This window comes from Phycodurus eques, chromosome 12, assembly GCF_024500275.1.
Source record: "Phycodurus eques isolate BA_2022a chromosome 12, UOR_Pequ_1.1, whole genome shotgun sequence".
In the NCBI taxonomy this organism is placed as follows: domain Eukaryota; kingdom Metazoa; phylum Chordata; class Actinopteri; order Syngnathiformes; family Syngnathidae; genus Phycodurus; species Phycodurus eques.
Window position 1 is genome coordinate 2,329,357 of NC_084536.1, and position 22,510 is coordinate 2,351,866.

Genomic DNA, 22,510 nt, shown 5'->3' on the forward strand with positions numbered 1-22,510 from the left:
AGATGGGAAGTATTAGTAAGTGCAGGTTGCACCTCGCGGGTCCGGACGGACCATTCTAGTGAACAGCATGACACACCACAGGAGCCAAAAACCAAAGATGGATGACGCTCCATTCAACACCACGACAATTGCAAAACTTTGAAATATTAATGTGGACGAGATTCCTGCTGCAGCTGAATATGATTACCTGAACAAACTGGAACAAACAGGTACGGTGTGAGCGATAAAGAGCACACCCAGGTTACAAGCATAATTCAGTGCTTCATTTCAGAAAGAGATTTGTCTGTGAGGGGATTCGCTATATTTGATCAGTGCAGTCCACTACCAGAACAAACGTAATCAAGCCGAGCCAGCACAAAGACATTGCATTTGGGATGAGTGCGTACCTCGCCTATGGCCTTGACCGTGTTGCCAAGTACTAACATTCCAATGGGGATACCCCTAAGGTTTGGGCAGCTTCTGATGTTGTGACCAGAGGGGCCTGTCTTCACTACCTTATAAAGCCCCGGTCCGCCGCCCTGCCCTGCCCCGCCCTGCACCCGAGCGGGCGCTTCGCGGGACGGGCAGCTGCTCACCTCCTTTGTGGTGTCCGCCGTCTGGCCCCTGACCTCCTGCAAGAGGGAAGGGCGGGAATTAGGGCGAGAGGGAACGCACATCGAGCATGATTTAAAACGATACCTATTCCAATTTATTTTTAAAAGAATTAAGAAGAAAAACGCATTTGATTCTTCCCATCACATACAAACTGCATTCCCTTAAACAGCTGCCTCTGCCCTAATGGATCCCTTCTGCACTTGCATAAATAATATCTGTAAAGCTGAGGTTTATGGTAGCGTTTAAAGAGAAAGTGACGCTGCTTAAGGGTGGAGCTACTCCATGCTGGACAATTACCACAGAGTAGTGTCAGGAAAATGAATGGAAGGCAAGTGTCCAACTCTACAACTAATCAATGTAGAATAATCCTCCATCCTTTTTCTGTATTCACTTATCCTCACTAGGGTCGTGGGTGCGCTCATTCTATTTGATTTTACATGATTATTTCAATTCTTAAAAATGAAAGAATACAATATTGCAATCATTATTTTTTTAAATGCATTGATACTCTGCAGTGAAGTGGAAAAAAAGGCCACTATGTGAGGGAATACCAAGTTTTAAAAACTTTACAGTATATACACTTGTGGTGTTGTCATATAAACAATATGGACAAAAGTATTGGGATTCGTAAAAAAAATAAATAAAAAAGTGTAACTGTCCTTTGAAAATATAACAGCTTCCACTGCTCTGAGCGGACTTTCTAAAAGATGTCAGAGTTTTCCAATGTAGAAGGTTAGAAACGGAATTGAAAAGTCTCGTGGCATTCGTGATAAACTGATCGTTAATCTGTCAATCGAGTGGAACTGATTATTCATTACTTTTGTCAAGTCAAAATGGAGTGCACTAGTTGGCTCCAAGCAGTAGCGGAGCAGTTGACTCGCACTCAACTAACTACATGCCGTCTAAAGAAGACCAACCTGATGTCCGCTTTGGAACAGAGGCTTCATCTATTCTTCTCAATGCGGCACTGGCATCAAAACAGGATTTCAGAGCCATCCTACTAAAATGACATTAAAACTAAACACTAATTTATCAGTAATGTTCCCCATTAATGATCAAGGAAATTACATCAAAAGGCCATCACGACGAGGCGCGTTGAAAAATTAAGATCAGAGCGAACTATGATGTCTCGCCCCAAACTTTGAGAGGCAGGTCTCAATAGTTTTGTCCAATTGTTTTAAAGTCATTTAAGAAGAGAAGACATAATTAGATTCTTCTATCCAACACTGTACCGACACACAATTATGTAATTTTCATAAACGCCAACAGGGGGGCATGCTAGGACACACAAACACGACAAGGCGTCAAAAACATGCGACCAACTGCCATAGTAGTAGTCTACGATCCCATGCAGTTAATACCAACACTAATCACTTCGGGACGCTGTGGAGACATTGCGATCGCCTTCAGCTGACAAAAAGATACAAAAACAAAAACAAAAACACCCATGCAACTCCAGCTCCACTTCCTTTTGACAACTACAGAGCGAGTGTGAGAAATAAATGAGATGCGAAAGGGGGTGTAGGTGGGGAGCGAGGGGTCAGACAAGCTATTCAACCCTCTCCTTCATACAACTCACCTGTGGCGGGAATATAGTTAAGGGGGTCCACGACAAAAATCCGATATCCCTGACTCCATGGCTAGCGTTAAAGACACTCTGCGCAACAGATCGTGAGACAGTCAAGGCACACAGCAGAGAAAGGAGAGGAAAAACAGGATGGAGGAACAAGGGAAGGGGGTGCCGAAATATTGGTTTGGCTCTTTGAGAGGATAAGAAGACACAGCAGAATTTGAAAACGGAAGAATGGGAAGCACTTCCCAAAAAAATCCCCCCACTTGGATGATACGGTGTGTCATGCTGTTCAAAAAGCAACCTTGCGCTGAAAGCCTCGGAGCAACTAATACGACCCAAACGCAAAAGGTGGAACTACAACTAGACACTCAAAAGCTTCACGACCACATGGATCTCGGTTTTCGGACAAGAGGGAACGAAAAACAAGAACCTCGATTGCAACATGCCGTAATGCATCAGTGTTCATGGACTGGGAGGGAATGAAGAAAGAGCTCACTCAGTTAATTTGCCACGAGATTAAAGTTGCAGCTTGGTCTCCGTGTTAGTCAATGCACTGAAAAGTCGGCTGTGTGAGTGCATGAGCACTTACAAGAGCTGCTTCCATTTCAACATGTACCGTATTCCTTCAAATTGTGCTCCCTCCACTAATAGACGCAGTGCCCAATTAAACACCAGGCGAGTTATTCATTGCAATAAGCACCACTTTTCAAATAGATTCAAAAGGATTTTTTTTTTTTTTTAACCCCAAAAATGGATGCGATTCCCTTGACTATGACTGATGACATCATTTGGAAGCATTCGGAAAGCTATAGTATAAAACAATCATGACAAAGATATTTCTGCTGTTTTATGTATTGTGATTATGTACATGTGGCTCTTAATGAATTGTACTATGGAGGAAAATAATTTATTGCAGTAGTTCTATTCAAAAATTTAAAACATAGATTTACTACACACACACAGAAATATTTTATTTGTTATACTGTAATTTAGATTATAGTTTACAGCTAACAAAAAAAAAACTCAAATTTGAATATTACATAAGAAATAACCAAAAATCTATTAAAAATAAAATTGTAATATTTGTGTAATAAACGTCATAGCCCGAAGGCGAATAGGCGCCTTGCACTCTCGACAGGAGAATTGCGTGACAGTGGCCATGTTGATTAGAATTGGTATTTTATGTTGTAATATTTTACTCTTCAATAATTCATTCAAGGGAAAGTATGATTTAATAGTCTTTACATTTTATAAAAATGCATTGCAAAAACAAAAAAGACTTCTGTCCAAATAAACGCCTTACCCCTAATGGACCGTGGCACTCCTGACAGTTGAGCGTGACTGAGTCCTATATTTACTACTGCATATAGTCGTTTTTTAGGTATAACTTATTATTATATACACAGCAGCTGAAATAAGTGTTCAACACGTCACCATTTTTCTCACTAAATATACTTCCAAAGGTGCGATTGAGTTAAAGATTTCACCACACGTTGGGAGCCACCCAAGTAAACATACAAAGAAAGTAGAACAACTATGATCAGAAATTAAGTTGGGTGTAAAAATGTGAAATGACACAGGGAAAAAGTATTCAACACATGAAGGAGGAGAGGTCCAAAAAGGCATGGAAAGCCAAGACAACACCGAAAATCTATCAATAATCAAACAGCGGTCCAGCCCCTTGTCAGTACAAAAGAATATCAGCTGGTTCAGTCCTAATTGATGGCCTACAAAAAGCTCTCATTGCCGAGGTGTGAGTCAAGCCACATATCACGATGGGGAAGAGTAGAGAGCTGTCTCAAGACCATCGCAAACTAATTGTTGCGTCGATTACAGGCGCATATCTAAGTTTCTGAACGTTCCAGTGAGCACGGTTGGGCCATCATATGTATGTGGAAAGCCAATCATACCACCATAAATTTGCCTCAATCAGGTGCTCCTCGCGAGATTGCTGACAGGGGAGTGCAAAGAATAACCAGAAGAGTTGTCCGAGAGCCAAGGACCACCCGTGGAGAGCTTCGAAACGACCTGGAATTAGCGGGTACTGTTGTCACAAGAAAAAATGTATATTTAGTGAGAAAAATGGTGACGTTGGAAATACTTATTTCAGCGACTAGAAATGTTTTTAATAATTGTCACACGTTTAAAAATGTAAATCGTAAAATCAAAGCTGTACTCCCTGGTAGGTCTTCTATTTATTCTCTGCAGTTTGGGTAAATAAACCTCCTGGGCCACTACATGAGGAAATAGAGTACCTTCTTGTGAAACCGGAACCACCTTTGCGCATCTCTTAGCTACATGCACACTTTTCCTTTGAGGTGCTCCAGTGGAAATTGTTATTCAAACAGATATTACATGCAGCAGCTGCCCCCTGCAATTTGACCAATTCAACATGCTCCGTGTACATTCGGCAAGAGAGCGCCAAAACATGAACCTTGAAAAGCAATTTTGACATGTGAACAAAGGGGGAGCTGAGTTTCTCCCGAATTAAACATCCTCTGTCAGACTGCCTCCTCCTTACTTACATCAGCGGGGACCAGAAGGCTCCTGCCCAGGTGCTGGTTAAAAGAGAGGCACCAGGCCTCAGTGTACCCATTCATGCTGGGAACGTACTTCTTGACCGTTTCCTCATTGAGCTTGAGCCACACGCCATCGTCATTGTGGATCTAAAGTAGGGCAAAGTACGGGGTGCGGGAGAAACAAACAACAGAGCAGAGCACAGCATGCCGTCCCGTTACTACGGAAACAGGAAGGCCACGAAAAAGCACACGTGCAAAACAACTCTGAGGCCACAAGAGTGTCTCCAAAATGGAAGGATATTCAATCTTTGCAGTTTGGAACCAAGGATGAACCTTTTAACGCTGAACTACATTTGGACATGGGCATCAAAAGTTGAAAGAAGGTCAAATTAAGTTCACCAGTAAAGGTTACAGTGTATTTTCGGTTCATCCTCAAATTTTACCCAAAAGCCAAATACCCCTAAACGTTTCTTTTAGTAGTGTATATACTATACATTGTATACATATATAATCATTTTCTATTACTGCAGTGTGCTGGCTGTGATTTGTTTTTTTATGCACTCAAGCAGCCTGAGAAAGCTTTATGAGCAGAGATATTTAAGAGAAAAGAGTAAATACTTTGGTCAAGAGGTTATCACCACAACATTTAGAAGCAAAAGAGGATTCACAATAATGACTAACTGGAGAAAATCGAGGATGATGATAGACGTACTGTATAGTGGAACCGCCACGTTTGACCGAAATCCACATGTTTCCTAAACTAATTCAAACTGAATTAGTCTTTAGACTGTCATGTTTATTAACTGTCCAAGTAAAGTTTTAAGGAACATTTCAACATTCATGACGGCCATACAAGCGTAAAGGTGAGTTAACCACTGTAATGGTACGCTAACAATGGTTACAATAACAATAACCCCGGTTAATAAGTCGGCGGCTTGCGAGCTAACGGCTTGTGCTAGAGGCTAAAATTAGCAGTGGACATCCATCCATCCATTTTCTTTACCGCTATTCCTCATTAAAACAAAAAAGCAATGGACTCCAACAGCTCCACTGTAATCACTCATGCCAGTAACTACTGACGTTCAAATCCTGTCTTAACGTTGCATTTGTATCTCACACTCCTCTGGTCAGTCCATTGTCAAAATAAATTGTCTGAATTCCAAATCGGTCGACTTTCGAGGTACCGCCGCATTTGGGTGCATTTGTGTCTTTATCGGCTTATAATGAAAGCAATATAATTTGTCATCTTTCCAGGGCTTAATTACCTCGTCAATGAAAGTGATGGTGCCATTGACATGCACTATGCCTATTTGTTCACTCTGCAGGGAGGGGTGACTGCGCACACGCAGGCCTGCGCTATCCTTGGACACAAATTTGCGGACCTGAGAGAAGCAGAGGGGAGACTGTGTGTGAGCCACAGCAGCAAAAGAAGACAACGCAAGAAAGAAGAAGGACAGTCACTGAAGCAGAGCAAGAGGGAGAGGAAGCATGCACGCATGCATGCATGCCCCGAAGAAGGCCAAACATCACTTAGATGCGGTCTGCTTCAGTCCTGCTTTCTTTCTTCATCTCATTACGACAAACGGGCTCGGCGACGGGGAATAATTACACAGAGAAGATAGCACATTGTTGCTTGTTTCCCCATTTTCCAAATAAAGAATCCTGTCACAATGATGATTGCTGACAGGTTCAAACGCTACCTTGAGGCATTCTTTGCAATTCAAACAAAACACTTACTTGAGGTTAAGCATATTTTACAGCAATACAGCCAAGACCTCAACGCAATAGACATTCTGCGGTATGTCCGCATATCAGCCTAACGGGGGGCTGCTGTTTGAGGCAAGAAGATCACTTGGGCTTTCTGGAGAGCGATTGCAAGCACGGATATTTTCACGTGTAAGGTCATTTCAAATAAAAGCTCACCTTGCTGGGCTGAGGCTCCGCCTTGGGTTTGACCATCTGCGTCCCGGGCGGTATCATGCCTTTGGGAGGGTCTTTGACCTCTACCTCCAAACCTGCATCTGTAGAAGCCGGTTAAATTGCTTTAATTTCATGTTAACACAAAGGATCGCCAAAAGCAGACTCCAGTGCAATCCAAATATTTCCCCAGTGGGACGCTAGTATGAAAACAAGCAGTGTTTTACATGAGGCATAAGGCACAAACACACACCTATTTCAATTCCATCTATGGTGACGTGGATTGTGTAGAGCCCGACTGCTCCCGGGGTCCAGTTGGCACTGTAGGTTCCATCAGTGTTGGCCCGTATCAGCATGTTCTCACTGGGCCTAGAAAGGGGAATGATGATGAATGACCACACAACCAGAATTTAGGACACGGTCAGAACGTAGGGACGGGTCTGACCGCGCTGCACGATGAGCAATATAAATCATGTTCATGTCATTTGCATACACAAATTACTTTTACTAAGCAAACTAACTATATACTACGTATTTCTTAATTCCAACAAACCCATCCTTCTTTATTATGTCTATCTGTCGTCTGGAACAATTGAAACCACTTTACATGATTTCCGTTGGGAACAAATGTTTTGAAATTGGAATAGCTTGATGTCACGTACCTCTTTGGAGTGGGAGAAGCGAAGCGTAGCTCCTCAAAAGAGTAGCTGTCATATGCCTAGAAATATATATCAGAAGGTAGAATAGGTGAGCAAGTGTCGAGACGTTCCAGTCCGTGACACGGGCTGACCTTCATCATGGTAATCGCGATGTAGCGAGCTTCTTTCACGATCATGGGCTCGTACGTGGCCTCTAGCCTAGGCGCTGGCAGACCGCCAAAGGTGAGGTCGGGACCAGCAGACGCCGGGGAGGGGCTTCCGGTTAGTCGCTGCAGTTTTTTCACATTGTCGGGCTGCAACGACTTCTTTTGAGAAACAGGCACGGCTTTTACTTCCACCTGGTTACGAAAGGGATGAGGAATTTCAGTCGAAATGTTAAATCTCTACCAGTTCAGTTTTCACGAAATGTAAGTCAACATTTTTTTCAACCTTCATGTTTGGAACATGCACCACATCTCCGTATTGGTCTTTGGTCTGTACGACGACGGTAGCCGGCCACCCGCAGCGTATGTCGTCTTTGTTCAGGATCAGCGATGTCTTCTGGGGGTCGGCGTAAGAGTCGGGTTGCAGCCACCTTGAAGGAAGACACGACAAGACCTAATCAAATGGTGGGGTTGCCGCATGTGAAAGGCACCAGTGCGACGTCTCACTGCGGGGTCGTCAATTGCTGCTCTTCTTACGGCACAGTTACTGGCTGGGTTCTACTCTCGCTTTTACACTTCATATTCAAAACCGTGCCACATTGAAACACATCTGTCATACTGAGACATGCTAAAAAATAACAACACGAGGATCTCCTGCAGTTACTTCGTAGCATGTAAATAGAGATGTTCTTCATCCAGGAGGCGAAAAGAAGATTGACCGTCGCAGAAAACGTCCGACTGTGGAGTATAAAACCACGGCGTCCAAAGCTAAGCTCACATCAGCATGCGTATATTTCGGTCATTCGTAATCGCGCATCATCAAATATTACAATGACGAATCTGCTTAACCAATGAGCGACCAGGAGTGATTTGCGTCACCCGTATGGCATCTGCTCGGAACACTTGGAACCCCAGCTGACAGGAAATAGCACCTTGTAGTACCCGGTTTTGCCGAGGGAAGAGCTCCAATCGGTCAAGCCCACTTGGTCCTTTGTAGTGAAAAATAGACATAAAAGGCAAAAAAGCGGAATTGTACCTCGCTAGACGTCCGCCGCTGGAATTCTGCACACATGTGATGAAGTCCTCGAGGAAGGAGTGCTCGTTGGTTTGGAGGTGCAAAGGCAGGTTCCCCTCCAGGGCCTCCAGGATGATGGGGGGATGGGACAGTGCCAGACCCTTCCCCAGGATCCCTGCATGGGCTTTACACACCTGAACGCCGGACAAAGTCTTCAATGAAGGCAGAATGCAAATGGGAGAAGAATGGTGAATTTAACAAGTAACTCACCTGGAGAGAGGCTTCCTCTAGGATCTCTAGATCCTCCTCCAGTTCATTGCCTAAACAGCAAAAGTTATTATTATTATTGCTCATAACAACAAAACGTTGTTGAGTGCAAAACGGAACAAACGGTACACTGTTTTTGAAGCTTTACAAAATTGACACAACTAAAGTAAAACTCTTTTTTGTTGTAAAGGCACAAGGCATAAGGCATTACAAATAACATTGTGGTAAAAGTACAACTTCTACAACTCAGTTACAATTCAATTTAACCTTTTGGCGATCAGACAATGTTTTCCAGACACTATGAACACGCTCAGTTGGCAAATGTCATGTTTGTTGTTATTTTCGTGGTTTACATTTCAGAATAAGGATTGTTTGGCTAAGATTCATCTTGTGGAAGAAATGATATTTAACCCTTCCCCTCCCCCCCAATACCTATGGGGAGCGCCAGGTCTTTCTTCATCAGAGCTGCGGCACACACACTACCCAAGTACGCCAACTCTTTCTCCAGCTGGATGATGCCCTGAAATGTCCAAATGAACTGTCAGATACGGAGCTACTGTGACATTTAGCTTTTATTTTGAGATTTAAAAAAAAAAAAAAGATTATTAAACAGAAAAATGAAAAAGCAGACATTACCTCATCAGGACCTGGGTTGAATTCATACCCCACCGCGACACACTTAAAGCCATAGAAGGACGCCTTTTCATCCTTCACATAATCTGAGGCGGTTTCCAGTGAAAACAGAACTTCATTTCCTGCAGAGGAAGTTTCATGTCATATTAATATTCCTTATAAATTAAGAATGTAAAAAAACATCACAGAGGCAGAAGAACGCGTTCTTCTCACCCGGCAGCACGAGCACTGCGGTCGGCCAGCCCGTGGAGCCCGAGAACTTCCTGAGCTCAGTCCAGGTGTTGATGGTGTCATGGATTAGAGGTTTGCCGCCCAAGCAGGACAGGTGCAGGGTGCGGCTGGGGATGAGCAGGCGCAGGACGTCCTCCGGCTGAGCGGTGCCGCACTGCGGGTCGAACTCGATGCTCGTCCAACGCACGCATTCGGGGAACGAGACCTGAAGGCAGGTGAGACAACATCCACGTGAAACTTCAAAGAGACTTGACGCAAATCTGGAGTAAATGCTGCATTCAATGTTGCTGGGAATTCAAAAATATGCCACAGCAAATCCTTCCAGCCAAACTTAAACAAAAAACATGATCGGCGACACCAATTTGTTTGTGAATAGATCCTTTCATTGTCAGCAGTTCAATTACAAAACAAATCTAATTTTTGGGCCACCTTTAACAAATGTATTTTAATTTACGGTAGAAGCTTTATTTATTTTTTTTTCAACGATAATAAGGTTTTCATTTTAGAAAGGAAAATCAAACTTCAGATTCCCTGATTATATAATAAACTGGTTATGTGTGGTCATATCCAGTACAACCAATAAATATATTTGATGTTGTCTCTTGTGAGTCTCTGTGGGCGCAGCCATTTTGTGTGAGGTCAGATTACTGCATCTCTGTGAAACTGCGATAAATCAATTCGCCCAGAGTTGAAACTCCGAGTCGGATTTCATTTTCCTGTCTTATGGAATGCATTCAATGTGGCATAAACCGTTGGCTTGCACCTATATTGAATAGAATATTGTACCCTGTATTGCGTGACCCCGGCCTGTTTGTAGGGGTGCTCACTCTCTATCACAGAGTAGTGATTGGAGGTGGTGCAAGCCGACAGTCCTTGCTCCAGCTGGTTGCCGGTTGTGCTGTCCGTCGATTGGTTGGGATTGAATGTGGGCGGGGCGTACTTTTGGTTGAGGGCCGAGACGGCGGGGAGCAGCTCTTGGACGAGCCCGAAGACCTCGACGGCAGCCTGGGTGAGGATGAGGAGCAATTTCAAGACCATCCAAAATGAAGGGGGACAATGCAAAGTGCTTGGAAGGGTACCTTTGGTACAGAAGCAGCCACCGGGCCAATGTAGGCCAGGATCAGGGGGAGCAGCATGGAGAAGAGACTAGAAGAGCTTAGCAGCTCAGGGATATCATCCACTAGAGAGAAAATGGATATTGATAAAGCTAAGAACAGGTTGAGCAAATTAGATTAGGGGGGGGGGAAATCAATTCTAGGGCCTGGAAGTTGTTTTTGCAAATGAGGTGTCTGATTACCCGGCTTACCATCGACAGCAAAAGCCCGATGAAGCAAGTCCTTGGCCGCTCTGACCACAGCACTGACCACAGACAGCGCCCGGCTGCAGTTTTTATCTTCTTCGTTGGCTTTGCTCAGCAGCTGGGATTGCAGATCGCCATCGTACTCGCTCCTCCATTAAGTAAGGAGACAAACGTCAAGGGAAAAAAAATATAGCACGAATGAGGAGATGTCTCCTTAAGAAGATAGTTTTGGGTTTACCTGTAGTAGAGAATCTGAGGGATCTGTCCTCGTGTCTGGTTGGTGCCATTGCTGCTCAAGCTACAAGTGCTGAAGGTGAAGGACACACCGTCGGAGCACTGCACCGTGGTCATGCCGCCGTCCCCGTTTGCAGTGCGGCTGCCGTAGTTGCGCAACCGCACAGCATATTTCACCCCTTCCTGTAGAGGAATACATCTGTTTCATCGTGGAACGTCCCAAACGTCAAACAATTTGGAGTTCCAAATATCCTGGAAAAATATGCCTCAAAAGTCAAACAAAACTTCAAACGACGAGAAACTCGGCGCTCGCCGGACATCCTGGCGCCACAACGCACGGGACGGCAGCCTCAATCGCCGCCCAAGCTCATTTCATCTATTTTGCAAAACATTTTTCGAAGTCGGCTAACAAAGGGTTGTCATCTATGTGCACCTTAAAGTCTCAGTGTCCACGTATTGGAGCATTTTTTGGAGAACGACTACAGACGCACAGCATCCCTGCAAATGCTGCACGCATGTACCTTGAGCGGCACGGCCTTGTCCAGGCGAATCTCCGCAATGTCACTGGGAGAATCATCAGTGCTGTAAGTCCCCTTCACCAGCTCAAGAGATGTCCACCTGTGAGAATGCGCAGAGTCCCCGGGGTGCTCTGTCTGCGCCTGTGCGAAAGCGCAAAAAATAAAAAGTTTGAAACAATGCAAAGTGAAACACAACTCCACCTGAATATTCTTCCTTACATCGTCAGCGAGCACCTCCAATTCGTACTCGTGGATGCCGCCGCCTCCGTACACACAGACGCCCACCAAGACGACGCCCGGCTTGTCCACCGTCATGCAGATGGCATCCGGGGAACCGTTGCCCGTGTTCCAGCTGCGTCCCTGGCTCGTCTTGGTGAAACGGTTGGGGGAAGCCTTCACAGAGTGGAGCGAGTTCAGACCATCAACCTAATAAGGAAGGGACAAAAAAAAGTTTACCGGTAACGCCACGAGTTTTGCTTTTTCTTTGTTTTGTTTCGTATTTTTTGCGATGCTTGCTTTTGTGATACTAGTTTCATTTTACACTCAATTTACAAATATGTCCACTTTATTTGTTGCAATCATTGAGTTCTATAATGACCACCAGGGGGCTGCTCATCGTTTCAAACAATGCCCTTTCCTAAAGGACAAGGCATGTCTCCTTAACAAGGGCTGACAAATTGTTGATTGCTGAAAAAAAGGCCCAGCAGAGGATGGACTTCCTGCGGCTTGTGAGGAAGCACGGCCGACCAGGGGAGCTGCTGAGGCACTTCTACACAGCGGTCATCGAATCAGTCCTGTGTTCTTCCATCACAGTCTGGTTTGGTGCTGCTACAAAAAAAAGGACAAACTCCGACTGCAACGGACAATCAAAGCTGCTGAGTCCTGAGTTTGGTACATGGTGGCGTAGAGGAAGGATAATGATAACCAAGACAAATGCTTCGTGACTCCACTAAACATACAAACAGAACACTATACCCGCGTCCACATCCAGCTATTGCTCTCAACCAAAGAAGGAGCTTCACCACATTAAAGTGCTACTACCACTGTGAAACGATTAAAGAAAGTTATTTACCTCAGAGCCCAGGGCGGAGGCGGTGAGCTCCGAGACGATGGAGGCCAGCAGGCCACAGGTGTTGGACACCAAGTGTGGAGAGAAGAGCTCCACCTCTTTCCTCAGGCTCTTCCTCACCGGAAGCACCACAATCACCAGCATCTTCTCCAGGACCTCCCGGAAGCTGGTCATTCCCATCAGGTTCTCCTCGGTCTAAGGTTGACAACAATGACAATTCGAACCATTCATCAATTACCTTCCTTCACAATGTGCACACGCCACTCACGTGGCTTAGTTTCTCCATGTGGGCCACGAGCAGCGGGAAGCGGTGAGCGAGGGCTGAGTCGTTCTCCGTACTGACTTGCTTGACCAGCGAGCGCAGCAGGACCTCGCCGTCGTAAGCGATGGGCAGGATGGACGTCAGCTTGACCGAGGTGTTGCACAGAGCCGACATCACCGCAGCCAGCAGACGGCTGCTGGATGTGCGAAAGTTGGCCTCAGCAATGTCCTGGGAAAAAAAAAAAAACAACAACAAAATGGGAAAGGTCCTTTCAGTGCTCTTTATTCTCCTCAGGTGTTCTTTTAGAAATACTGCAGTGGTGTTGTGGGTCTAATTATTTACATTTGTACCTTTTCTGGGATTTTCTGGAAGAAGGACTAAATAGCAAAACCAAACGGCGACTGACCTGATCTAGGCAGTTGAGCAGGTCGCATAGGCAGGCCCACTGCAGCGCCGGCGTCGGGTAGAAGGAGTGGAAGCAGGCGGTGAAGGTGTTGTGGCACTCCTGTAGCACGGCCTCCAGCAGGGTGAGGGGCTGGGAGAGGTAGCCCTGCGGATCGTTGTCCAGCTTGGTCAGGCAGCTATCCGTGCTCTCCGACAGGATCTTCTTCAGCAGGCTACGTGTCTTCCCCACGCACTCGGCCAGCTTGCTCGACTCCTCCACTACAGCTTTGGTGCTTGCTAGGAGCCGGTTCACATAATCAAAGTGAGGACACCCTCTCGAATTTGAATGTCTTCTAATACAATCAAGCATGTGTCCACGGGCCAATAAAGGGCCCGCGAGAGCATTTGACCGTTAAGCAATTGAAAACAGCTCAGAGGAACTCTGCAAACATTTAATAACCTCCACGTGGTCTTACCAGCGATGGGGAAGATCTCGCAGATGTAGACCCGGAGCAGGCGGAGGCAGCACGTGCCCACAAAGCGCAACCTCTCCAGGTCGAGCAAGGTGGCTGTGTACTGGAAGCCCTTCAGCCCTCGCAGCTCCTCCACACCCAGAACCAAAGTAGTCCAGCTCCAGTGGAGGATGCTGAGCAGGGACTCAAAGCACTCCTATGGAAAGAAACGGGTGTAACTAACAAGCTATGTGACGTCACCGACCGACCGAACGACCCCCCCCCGACAAAATAACTATATTATTATGACGGTAGTTACCACGGAAACTGTCCGAGCAAACGAGCGCTTGAGTATGTGAACCGGCTCACTGGTCTGCTGTTTGCCTTTCGATGCATTGGCATCATTTGAAGGAAGCCTATTGTGAAATAATACGTTTACATGTAATTGACAACATATAAAAAGAAGCAGAAACCACCGTTAACACCATGTTACTTGCCTGTAAAGTAGTTGAGGTATTTGACCGGCATTAACATCTGTACCATTATTTGACTTCTTGGAGCTTTTGAACTGAAATACCACACTAAAGGGGAAAATAAGTATTAACTACGACTTCCGAGGTATGTGATACACATGGCGTGCTACTGGAAATAAAACATGAGGAGTGTTGTACCCGTCATCAGTGGTGATGGTAGCTTGTCCGTGGGATCCGCAATCACTGCTGGGACCAGAAACCCGGGCCCAAGCCACGTACCACCAGCCCGACTGCAGCAACACTGGCTCATCAAACATCATGGCATATTTCTCCCTGAAATTGATTCACAAATAACAGTATTTAATTAAAAGGACGACAAGAAATACTGCAACTTATGAAGAATACTTTATTTCTTATCCGTATCAGTAGTTAATTACAGCCATCAAGTAGCACGCATCTATTTAGGCCAGGCATTTATTTACTCAAGTGGATTGGGCCACTATTTCAAAAGCAAGATATAGTATATAATCAGGGGTGCCCAGAACAATTTTGGTCTGGTTCTCAAGGGAGCACGAGAGGTTTTTGCTTGGTGCTCATTCCCCCCCCCCCGACCTCACTGGATGAACTTCAAGATTTCGCAAACGACACAACACTCCTCGAGTCTGGTCTAAAGCTCTGTTCCCAAAAAAAGAACATGCAAAACGTTTAGTCCGCAAATGCGCAATGACACACTTGATTCGAGTGCGCTTTTCACATTTTCAGTGCGCATGCGCACCACTTATGTGCACCCCTGTATATCATTTCTCTTCACTGTACCTGGCAGCACAGTCATAGGCCAGTACGTCAGTCTCAGCAAGCAGATCTCCATCAGTCTCATGGTCGCCTCCATCAGGCCCCAGCTCAAAAAGCTGTCAAAATGTTATGAAAAGATGAAGTGAATTCTGACGAAGGGACAAATAAATACATTCTTGATCTGGAAGTGGAACTGCCTACCTTGATCTTAGCGGTATACTCTCCTCGTCCGCCAAACAGGCCCAGCCCCCCCAGCAAGATGTCGGCATCAGCACAAAAGCGGATGGCCTCCACAGAGTGGGCCGAGTAGCCCCAACCGCCACCGTGACCTACAACATCCCACGTCGTTAAGGCCGTGCAACGTGCTGAACGCTATAATGTTCAGCAGCTAGCGTGCAATAAATTAAAGCTTGAAGTGGACTCATTTAGATTTCCAACTTCCAAGTGCAAACTTACTCTCAAAGCGGTTCACTACGCTGTAGTCCTCCTTGGAGTAGACCTTCATCACCGCCTGCGTCTCTTCCTCGGCGCTGGCCACGCCCATCTTCAATTCCTGCATGGCCGCCAGAGTGTCCAGGCAACCTGTCGACAACAGCAAGCTTCCTCTTAGCACGAGCGACAACCTAAGCGTTCTGCTAAAGGCTAACCACGGAGCACAAGTTAAGTTCTCGCGTTACCAAGAATGTGTAGCGCGCCATGTGAGCGGGTGGTGGTGGCGTGCGACCCCGCGGGCAAGGCGAGCTCCGGGCTCAGGATGCTGCAGCGGCCCTGCAGGTCTGTGGCGGAGGGCATCCTGGCATCTGCTATCACTGCGTTGTAACACCACATCTCTCTTGAATCTGGTAAGAACCTTAAAGGCACACACAAGACAGTTTAGGACAATACACCATGGAGAGTGCTTTTCAAAGTTTTCTGAATGAGCGCAGAGTGAAGATGTGGCAATGCTAGCTGCCATATGTTTGTTACTTGTGATCAAAAGGTAGAGTGTCATGTGTGTGTGTTAGGTTTGAACCTTTTACATTTCACGGGTGCAGGGATGGGCAAAGGTTTGAGCTCAAGTGGCACATTTGATTTTTAAAAGACAAATGGGCCAATTTGTAGCAATACATAAATAAATAAAACATTGTTAATGTGCATGTAAAATTGTTTACAGTAAAGTACAATATTTTAATGTTAATGCCTTATCGTTTATTTCATTATACAGTACTCGCAATTAAATGACCAATGTAATCAAACGAAAAAAAGCAAAATGTATTATTTATTTTCCTTATTTTTTTGTTTTCATATCTTTATATTTCATTATTTACAACAACAAAAAAATAATCACTTAACGAATTATTCAATATAAATGGATGTAAAAATACGATAAATCTACAGTATACATTATAGTAATTAATTGACCAATCATTGTATTATATAAACAGAATGTTACATATCTACACTTTTAAAACTGTTTCCATATAGCTTTTAAATTTGATTATTTAAAATTAATCAATTGACTAATTACGTCATGTGATGAAAGAATCGAAAATAAATACAGTACAGTAATTCACTGATCAATTGTTTAAAGGAATGAATGTAAAATGCTTGCGCTTTGGATTTTACTACTATTTTTAATGTTTCCATAATTTTGTATATTTTATTGTTGACAATAAATCAATTAAATAATTATTTCATGAGATGAATTAACAGTATCATACAATTATTACAGGATTCTTTATAGGACTGTTTTGTAAATGTTTGCTGGGCGGTCCCACAAACCATACTTTGCCAACCCCAATTTTATTGAAATGATTGTCTGCTCAATTAATCATTGTTTTATTGAAAGGCTTATAATAGAAAATAATAGCACATAAAGTGCTTGAACTGACCTCCATATGACATCATACACGGGGTCCAGGCAGAGCCCGAACCCCTGCAGGTCCTCCTGCTCGGAATCATTGAAGGTGCGGCAGCTTCCGTCCATTTTGTTGATGAGCAAGCATTTGAACGGAGGCGGTTCGGACACGGAGGTGGGCACCAGGCCGATGATGTGTTTGCTGGCAAAGATCTCGGAAGTGGCCAGCACGTGGGAGTTGATGAGCGCCTCGTCGATGCGGAGGAACGTCTGGTCTCCGCTGGCGCCGATCCAGGTGGCCTTTCGTCCGTATTTGGCGCCGATGTTGGGCATGGGCGACGGCTTGGCGTTCCAGTAGGGCATGTCGAGGATAGGCCGCCCGAGCTGCCCTTTCTGAAAGATGAATTGTGTGTTTTGGGTCATCGATGTGAATCATACATTGAGTTAATTTTAGAAAGTGTTATTTTCTTACCGAGAAACTACCAAAAGTGAAGACCTGTCCGTCCACTAGAAGAACCACCGTGTGGTTGCTGCCTGCGGTCACTTGAACACTCGGACCCGGGAGAGCCTGGATCAGAGTTGGAGATCCCCTACGAGGTGGGAACGCGACTTGCAGTTTAGTTTGTGAAGCCACTTTTTGTTGAGGTTATACATTTGCAAAACGTCCTAGGTTTACCGCGGTCCCGAAATACGACAAAGTTACGAACGGCACATAGCGTAGGTGAAGATGTTGTCAGGTAGCACAAGAAGGCATACGCAGTTACTGTCGTGTTTACCATTTTTAATTTGTTTCATATTTATGACCTTGGAGTGTTTTCATACTAATATTTATAGAGTAATTAAGACATTTTGAGGCTATGAACGGTGCACAATAAAATAGTTTGCATTGCCGTTAAGTCTTTTTCCTACAAATTATATGACATCACAACTACGTCAGTCATAGACTACGGTGCATTCCAAATTTAGTCGTGTCTACAATACAATTTGTAAATGCTTTTACTCACGTACAGCACGTTGTGTCTGAAATGCGCTATATAAATAATTTTGCCTTGCCTTACAAGTTCGGCTTACATCGCCACCATACATAGAGCGCAAAAACAACAACAAACAGAACTCGCGTATGTTCGTAAAGACAACCAAAACTGCACCTGGAGTTTACATCACCGTGTCCAAGCTGGCCATGTTGTCCATAACCAAACGTGTAGACGTCGCCGTTCTCCATCAGCACCACTGCAAGACAAGGCGGCCATTAAAACCAGTGGGGGAAACAGCGAAAGTCAAGCGCCATTGAACGCATCAGTCACAATGAAAGATGTTAACAATCAGAGGACCGTGAGGGTCTTCTTGCAGTTACTTCTTGTCGTGTGGCTGGAGACACGTTCGGTCTGAGGGGAGACTGAGGGCAGCAAGAGAACAACGTGCTGAAGTCAAGTGGAGACTGTGGTGTCAAATATTGCAGCATTTTGTTCAAATAGGTAGGTGATATGGGCCCAAAACTTTCATTGTATGGATTTTTTTTTTTTTTAAGCACTATAAACACCGTACAGGTAGAAGCAATTATTAATGTAAGCAAAATGAAACATTGACTTAAATTATGAATTTTCTTGTCAGCTGATTTGACAAAATTGTATTTTGCAATTTGCTACACCAACACAACTATATTAAGCGAATGTCAGTCAAACACACACACACAAAAAGATTCACCCATTCAAATCTCTTTTATGATGAAATGTTAATTTCAAATGACTAGATTTCCATCGTCTGTGGCATTTTAAGAGTTATGAACAGCTTATTCAAGGATCACATACACTACCAATCAAAGGTTTGGACTGTTTCTCATCAATAGCACTAAAAAGTGTGCCCAAATGTTCAACTGGTAGTGTATGTGTCAATTATCTTTTTTAGTAATAAAAACAATAAAGATTGTAAAGTGGAGACTGAGTGTCATACTGCAGCATCCAGAGCTACAGCACAGCCGCAGGGTGAGCTAACAGTTTATTTGAATATCCTAAAATAATAAATAATATAAAAAAATGACAAATCTGCTCAACCAATAAGCAATCGGTAGTGGTTTATGGTGGTTTCATGTTCTTGACTTGGCATGCTTGAAACCCTGACTGACCAAATACAAGGAACGCTGTAGTATCTCGTAGCGGTTGATTTTGACAGTGGAAATGTATCACTTAATTCATCTTAACAGTTAAAGTTTAGTATTAAGGTTTGAAGTTACGAGAAGTAATCTACCTGAGTGGTGAAAACCGCAGCTGACCTGCACCGCCCGCATTTCACAGTCAAACCTGACTGCCCCCGGCGGGTAGGTGGTGATTTTACTGGCATCTTTCTCACCACGTTCGCTGCTGCCATCTAAAAGAGAAGAAGAAGAAAATAAATCAACTCACACAAGTGCTCCCATTTTGAGGGCAAGAGAGCGTGGCGAAAGATGTGCAGCTCCAATTTCCAGAAGTCTCATCTCTACAGTCCTGAGAAACGACACCCGAGGGAAAAGGAGAGAAGGAAATCACATGCTGAGAATGAAAGCGGGGCTAAAGAACAGACAAGTTTCAGTTAACCAGTCCCAAAATAAAATAAAGGTCTTCCGCATGAGATACAACAAAGTGTTGTTTTATTATTATTATTATTATTATTATTTTAGACCAGTGAAGAAATCTGGTTTACAGGGGGTCTTGTGTAAGAGGTCTGACTTCAGGAGCGGGAGTTGAAAAAGTTGCGTCGATGCCCATGAATCACTTTGAACACAATGACTGCCAACTATTTGTGGTTTACAAAGATCAGAGGTCAGCGCTCGGCAACTTGACAATGACGACGACTGTCAAACTCAATACTGACTGGCTCACTGCCCGATGATGTAACAGGCAGGGTTGAATGTTGAGCAAAAAGAAGACAGTGGTGCACGAGAGTATGTCAGTGACAACAAACGGGTGTTCAAAGCTGTTGGGGGTCAAAGGGAAAAACACACAAGATGACAACAACGAGGGATGGCTTCATCTTCCAGGAAGGATGCCAAAAAGTGGACAATTGTCAAGTATATGCACAGGGGGACCCTCGGAACACACCTCAAAATCAAACTACCTGTATTTAAGAAAAATACAACTCTGAATGTTTGACGAGAACCCCCAACCAATGTAGTGAATTCATTTGTTACCGGCTCAAAATCTGGCATCATACAATTTCATTAACAGGTGGATGTTTTAAAATAACATTTTAACAACCTTAACTTGAATGCAAGTAAAAAGTCAAAAAGCCTGCTGGAACCTTCTACTTCCGAAGGTCCAGTGTACCTTTTGTTTAACAGGCATGGTCTACAGGTTTCCTTCTCCCTGGCATGAAGTTATCACCAAAAGTGATACAGGGATGGGCCACTTACAGTATGGCCCACTAGAGCAATTATAAAACAAATGAAACCTCAGTGCAAGTGCTATAAAGAAAAAAAAGCCCTCGAGTGAGTGTTTGTTGCCACGAAACCTAAACTTAAAATGACACTTGAATGCCCCCCCCATCAGAGAGGGAGACAGGGAGTGGGTGGGACAGCCAGACCGGGAAAATTAGTCAAAGGGGGGGTGGGGGGGGGGGGGGGGCGTCTCTGTGCCCATTGAGGTAGTGTAAGTCCGTAGTACCTTTGTGCTTGTCCCGTTTATGCCTTAGTGCCTGAAGGGGTCTTATTCTGGCTAGGGCTTGCTCACGCTGGTTCATTAAAATGGTACCGGGGGAAACAATGGGGCCTGGGGGAGAAAGAAACTTTCACATGCATGCAACATCGCTCACAAATCAATGGGTAAACAGCACAGGATAAATACTGCTACGCCACGAGCATGCACGCTCACAGAAATGAAAAAGCACAGGGGAAGTCACCAAGGCACCCAAGCGAGCGCAGCACCTTCAAGATAATTGAAATGAAAGGAGATGAACGCACCGCTTGACATTCATGCCATTCACACCATTCCACACGCTCACTGACCCTACAAAGCTCTTACAACCGCATTTTCCTTTGAATTTGCCACGCTTCCGCTCACATATGGCAACTGAGGCTGTACCTTGGAGTGCAGAATTGTTGCACTTAATGGGGAATCGGTTAAAACGACAACCAGTTCAACTATTAGTAAATGAGTTTCACGTGCGTTATTAAGTTTGAAGTTTGTGTTGGAGACGTGCGTTTGTATGTGTCCCATGAGTTCAGTGTTGATGTGATGTTCTAGCAGATAGCATTAGGGCCACACAAAAAAATAAATATATATGGATAGTAAATGTAAGAAAACAAATATCGAGAAAAAGGTTATGATGAATTCCTTGCTGCAAATTATGACTGACTTTATTCATGTAAAAAAAAAAAGAAAAGTTTATTTCTGACTGCTTTTCTCCCCACTGTACAGCTACACCCTTGTAATATATATTACTCGGGTCCTCAGAATTGTGAGGCAGATGTGTTAAACTAAATTCAGCTTAAAACAATTTCTCTAATTGATTTATTCTTATTTTTCCCTGTAATCCTACAAATTTAGTCTGTCAAAATTACAACTTTTTTTTGTAAATGAACTTGATTGTATTTTGTTTTTCCTCTATTCTCCTGATTTTCTTTTGTACAAGACTTTTGTAAAATTTCTACTTCATTCTTGAAAACTATCCTGCTTGTAATATTACATTATTAATATAAAGTATGATAAAATATCCTGCAAAAATCTATTTCTTGTACAATTACTCCCTCCCTGAATATTGTGGGTTTATTATTGTAAAACTAAGCCTTTTGGGCACAATATAACAACTAACATTCATTTAAAAAGAAAAAAAATTAAAACCACAAACAATTCTAACTTCAGACTTGTAGAATGACAACGTTTTCCCTTGTAATATTTTGACATTGCTCTCATACAAATGTGCATTTTTTCTCATAATTTTTCCATTTTATTCTCCTGATCATTTATTTTATTTTTCTGAAACGATTCCACTTTATTGTCTTAAGTACAGTTGTATTCCCTTGATTCTATGAAATGATTCTCAAAATAACTATAAAATAATTTCTGTGTGTCCCAAATACTTTTTGATACAGGGTGAATCCATTGTGCGCCGCACATAATGAAAGACCACCAAGATCCCTGGCGAACTGTCAGAGTTCTCATGGGGCATTATAGTCAGCTGGCCTAACTTAAAGGCTGGTCCGTCCCAGTCCGTCTCGACCTGATTCCTACCTCGTCCCTCCTCCAGCCTGTGTCGGCGGTTGATCCTTTGCCGTTTCTCCTCCTGCCGAATCTGAATGTGCTCCTCGATGTTCACTCCTGGAGGGGGGGGAACAGGCACAGCTGATAACAAAAAAAGGGAGGGAGGCGGAGGGGGGGGGCGCAGCCCGGCCAGACAGATGCAGGATGGGAGGAGGAGAAGGAGCAGAGCAGAACAAAACGAGACCCACATCAATGAATGAATGATGAAGGAGAGACAAACAATGACTCAGCTCAACATGAGAACAAAATGGGTGACACAGGCACATGGAATGCAGCAGAGAAGCAACAGGCAGGGCAGTGTGTGCGGAATAGGCTTGGAAATAACATTTAGTTTTCCAACATCCTTGTTCAAAGTTTAGAATGACCCCTTACGCAGGTTACATCAACCTGCACACTCCTGAAACCCC

General features: G+C 44.1%; 1 protein-coding gene across 14 annotated transcripts in view; it reads right to left on the bottom strand.

Moving 5' to 3' along the window:
* mycbp2 (MYC binding protein 2) overlaps positions 1-22,510 on the bottom strand; it is a 65,735-nt gene that overhangs the window by 19,689 nt on the left and 23,536 nt on the right. For 6 of the 14 annotated variants that reach the window (XM_061692700.1, XM_061692699.1, XM_061692708.1 and 3 more), the window contains exons 17-52: positions 22,074-22,184; positions 20,508-20,612; positions 19,117-19,236; positions 18,021-18,102; positions 17,345-17,462; positions 16,907-17,265; positions 15,713-15,885; positions 15,492-15,617; positions 15,237-15,364; positions 15,060-15,151; positions 14,442-14,576; positions 14,268-14,351; positions 14,090-14,186; positions 13,795-13,987; positions 13,341-13,615; positions 12,941-13,162; positions 12,676-12,867; positions 11,823-12,029; positions 11,607-11,744; positions 11,090-11,268; positions 10,858-11,000; positions 10,631-10,731; positions 10,338-10,556; positions 9,534-9,756; positions 9,324-9,442; positions 9,120-9,207; positions 8,691-8,740; positions 8,442-8,614; positions 7,692-7,836; positions 7,394-7,600; positions 7,266-7,321; positions 6,857-6,972; positions 6,610-6,707; positions 5,952-6,068; positions 4,693-4,833; positions 387-611 (exon numbers count right to left, since the gene is read on the bottom strand). In XM_061692700.1, coding sequence (XP_061548684.1) covers positions 387-611; positions 4,693-4,833; positions 5,952-6,068; positions 6,610-6,707; positions 6,857-6,972; positions 7,266-7,321; positions 7,394-7,600; positions 7,692-7,836; positions 8,442-8,614; positions 8,691-8,740; positions 9,120-9,207; positions 9,324-9,442; positions 9,534-9,756; positions 10,338-10,556; positions 10,631-10,731; positions 10,858-11,000; positions 11,090-11,268; positions 11,607-11,744; positions 11,823-12,029; positions 12,676-12,867; positions 12,941-13,162; positions 13,341-13,615; positions 13,795-13,987; positions 14,090-14,186; positions 14,268-14,351; positions 14,442-14,576; positions 15,060-15,151; positions 15,237-15,364; positions 15,492-15,617; positions 15,713-15,885; positions 16,907-17,265; positions 17,345-17,462; positions 18,021-18,102; positions 19,117-19,236; positions 20,508-20,612; positions 22,074-22,184 — 5,357 coding nt within the window. The remainder of the gene's footprint in view (positions 1-386; positions 612-4,692; positions 4,834-5,951; positions 6,069-6,609; positions 6,708-6,856; positions 6,973-7,265; positions 7,322-7,393; positions 7,601-7,691; positions 7,837-8,441; positions 8,615-8,690; positions 8,741-9,119; positions 9,208-9,323; positions 9,443-9,533; positions 9,757-10,337; positions 10,557-10,630; positions 10,732-10,857; positions 11,001-11,089; positions 11,269-11,606; positions 11,745-11,822; positions 12,030-12,675; positions 12,868-12,940; positions 13,163-13,340; positions 13,616-13,794; positions 13,988-14,089; positions 14,187-14,267; positions 14,352-14,441; positions 14,577-15,059; positions 15,152-15,236; positions 15,365-15,491; positions 15,618-15,712; positions 15,886-16,906; positions 17,266-17,344; positions 17,463-18,020; positions 18,103-19,116; positions 19,237-20,507; positions 20,613-22,073; positions 22,185-22,510) is intronic. The other 8 variants (XM_061692701.1, XM_061692702.1, XM_061692706.1 and 5 more) reach the window with 8 other exon arrangements.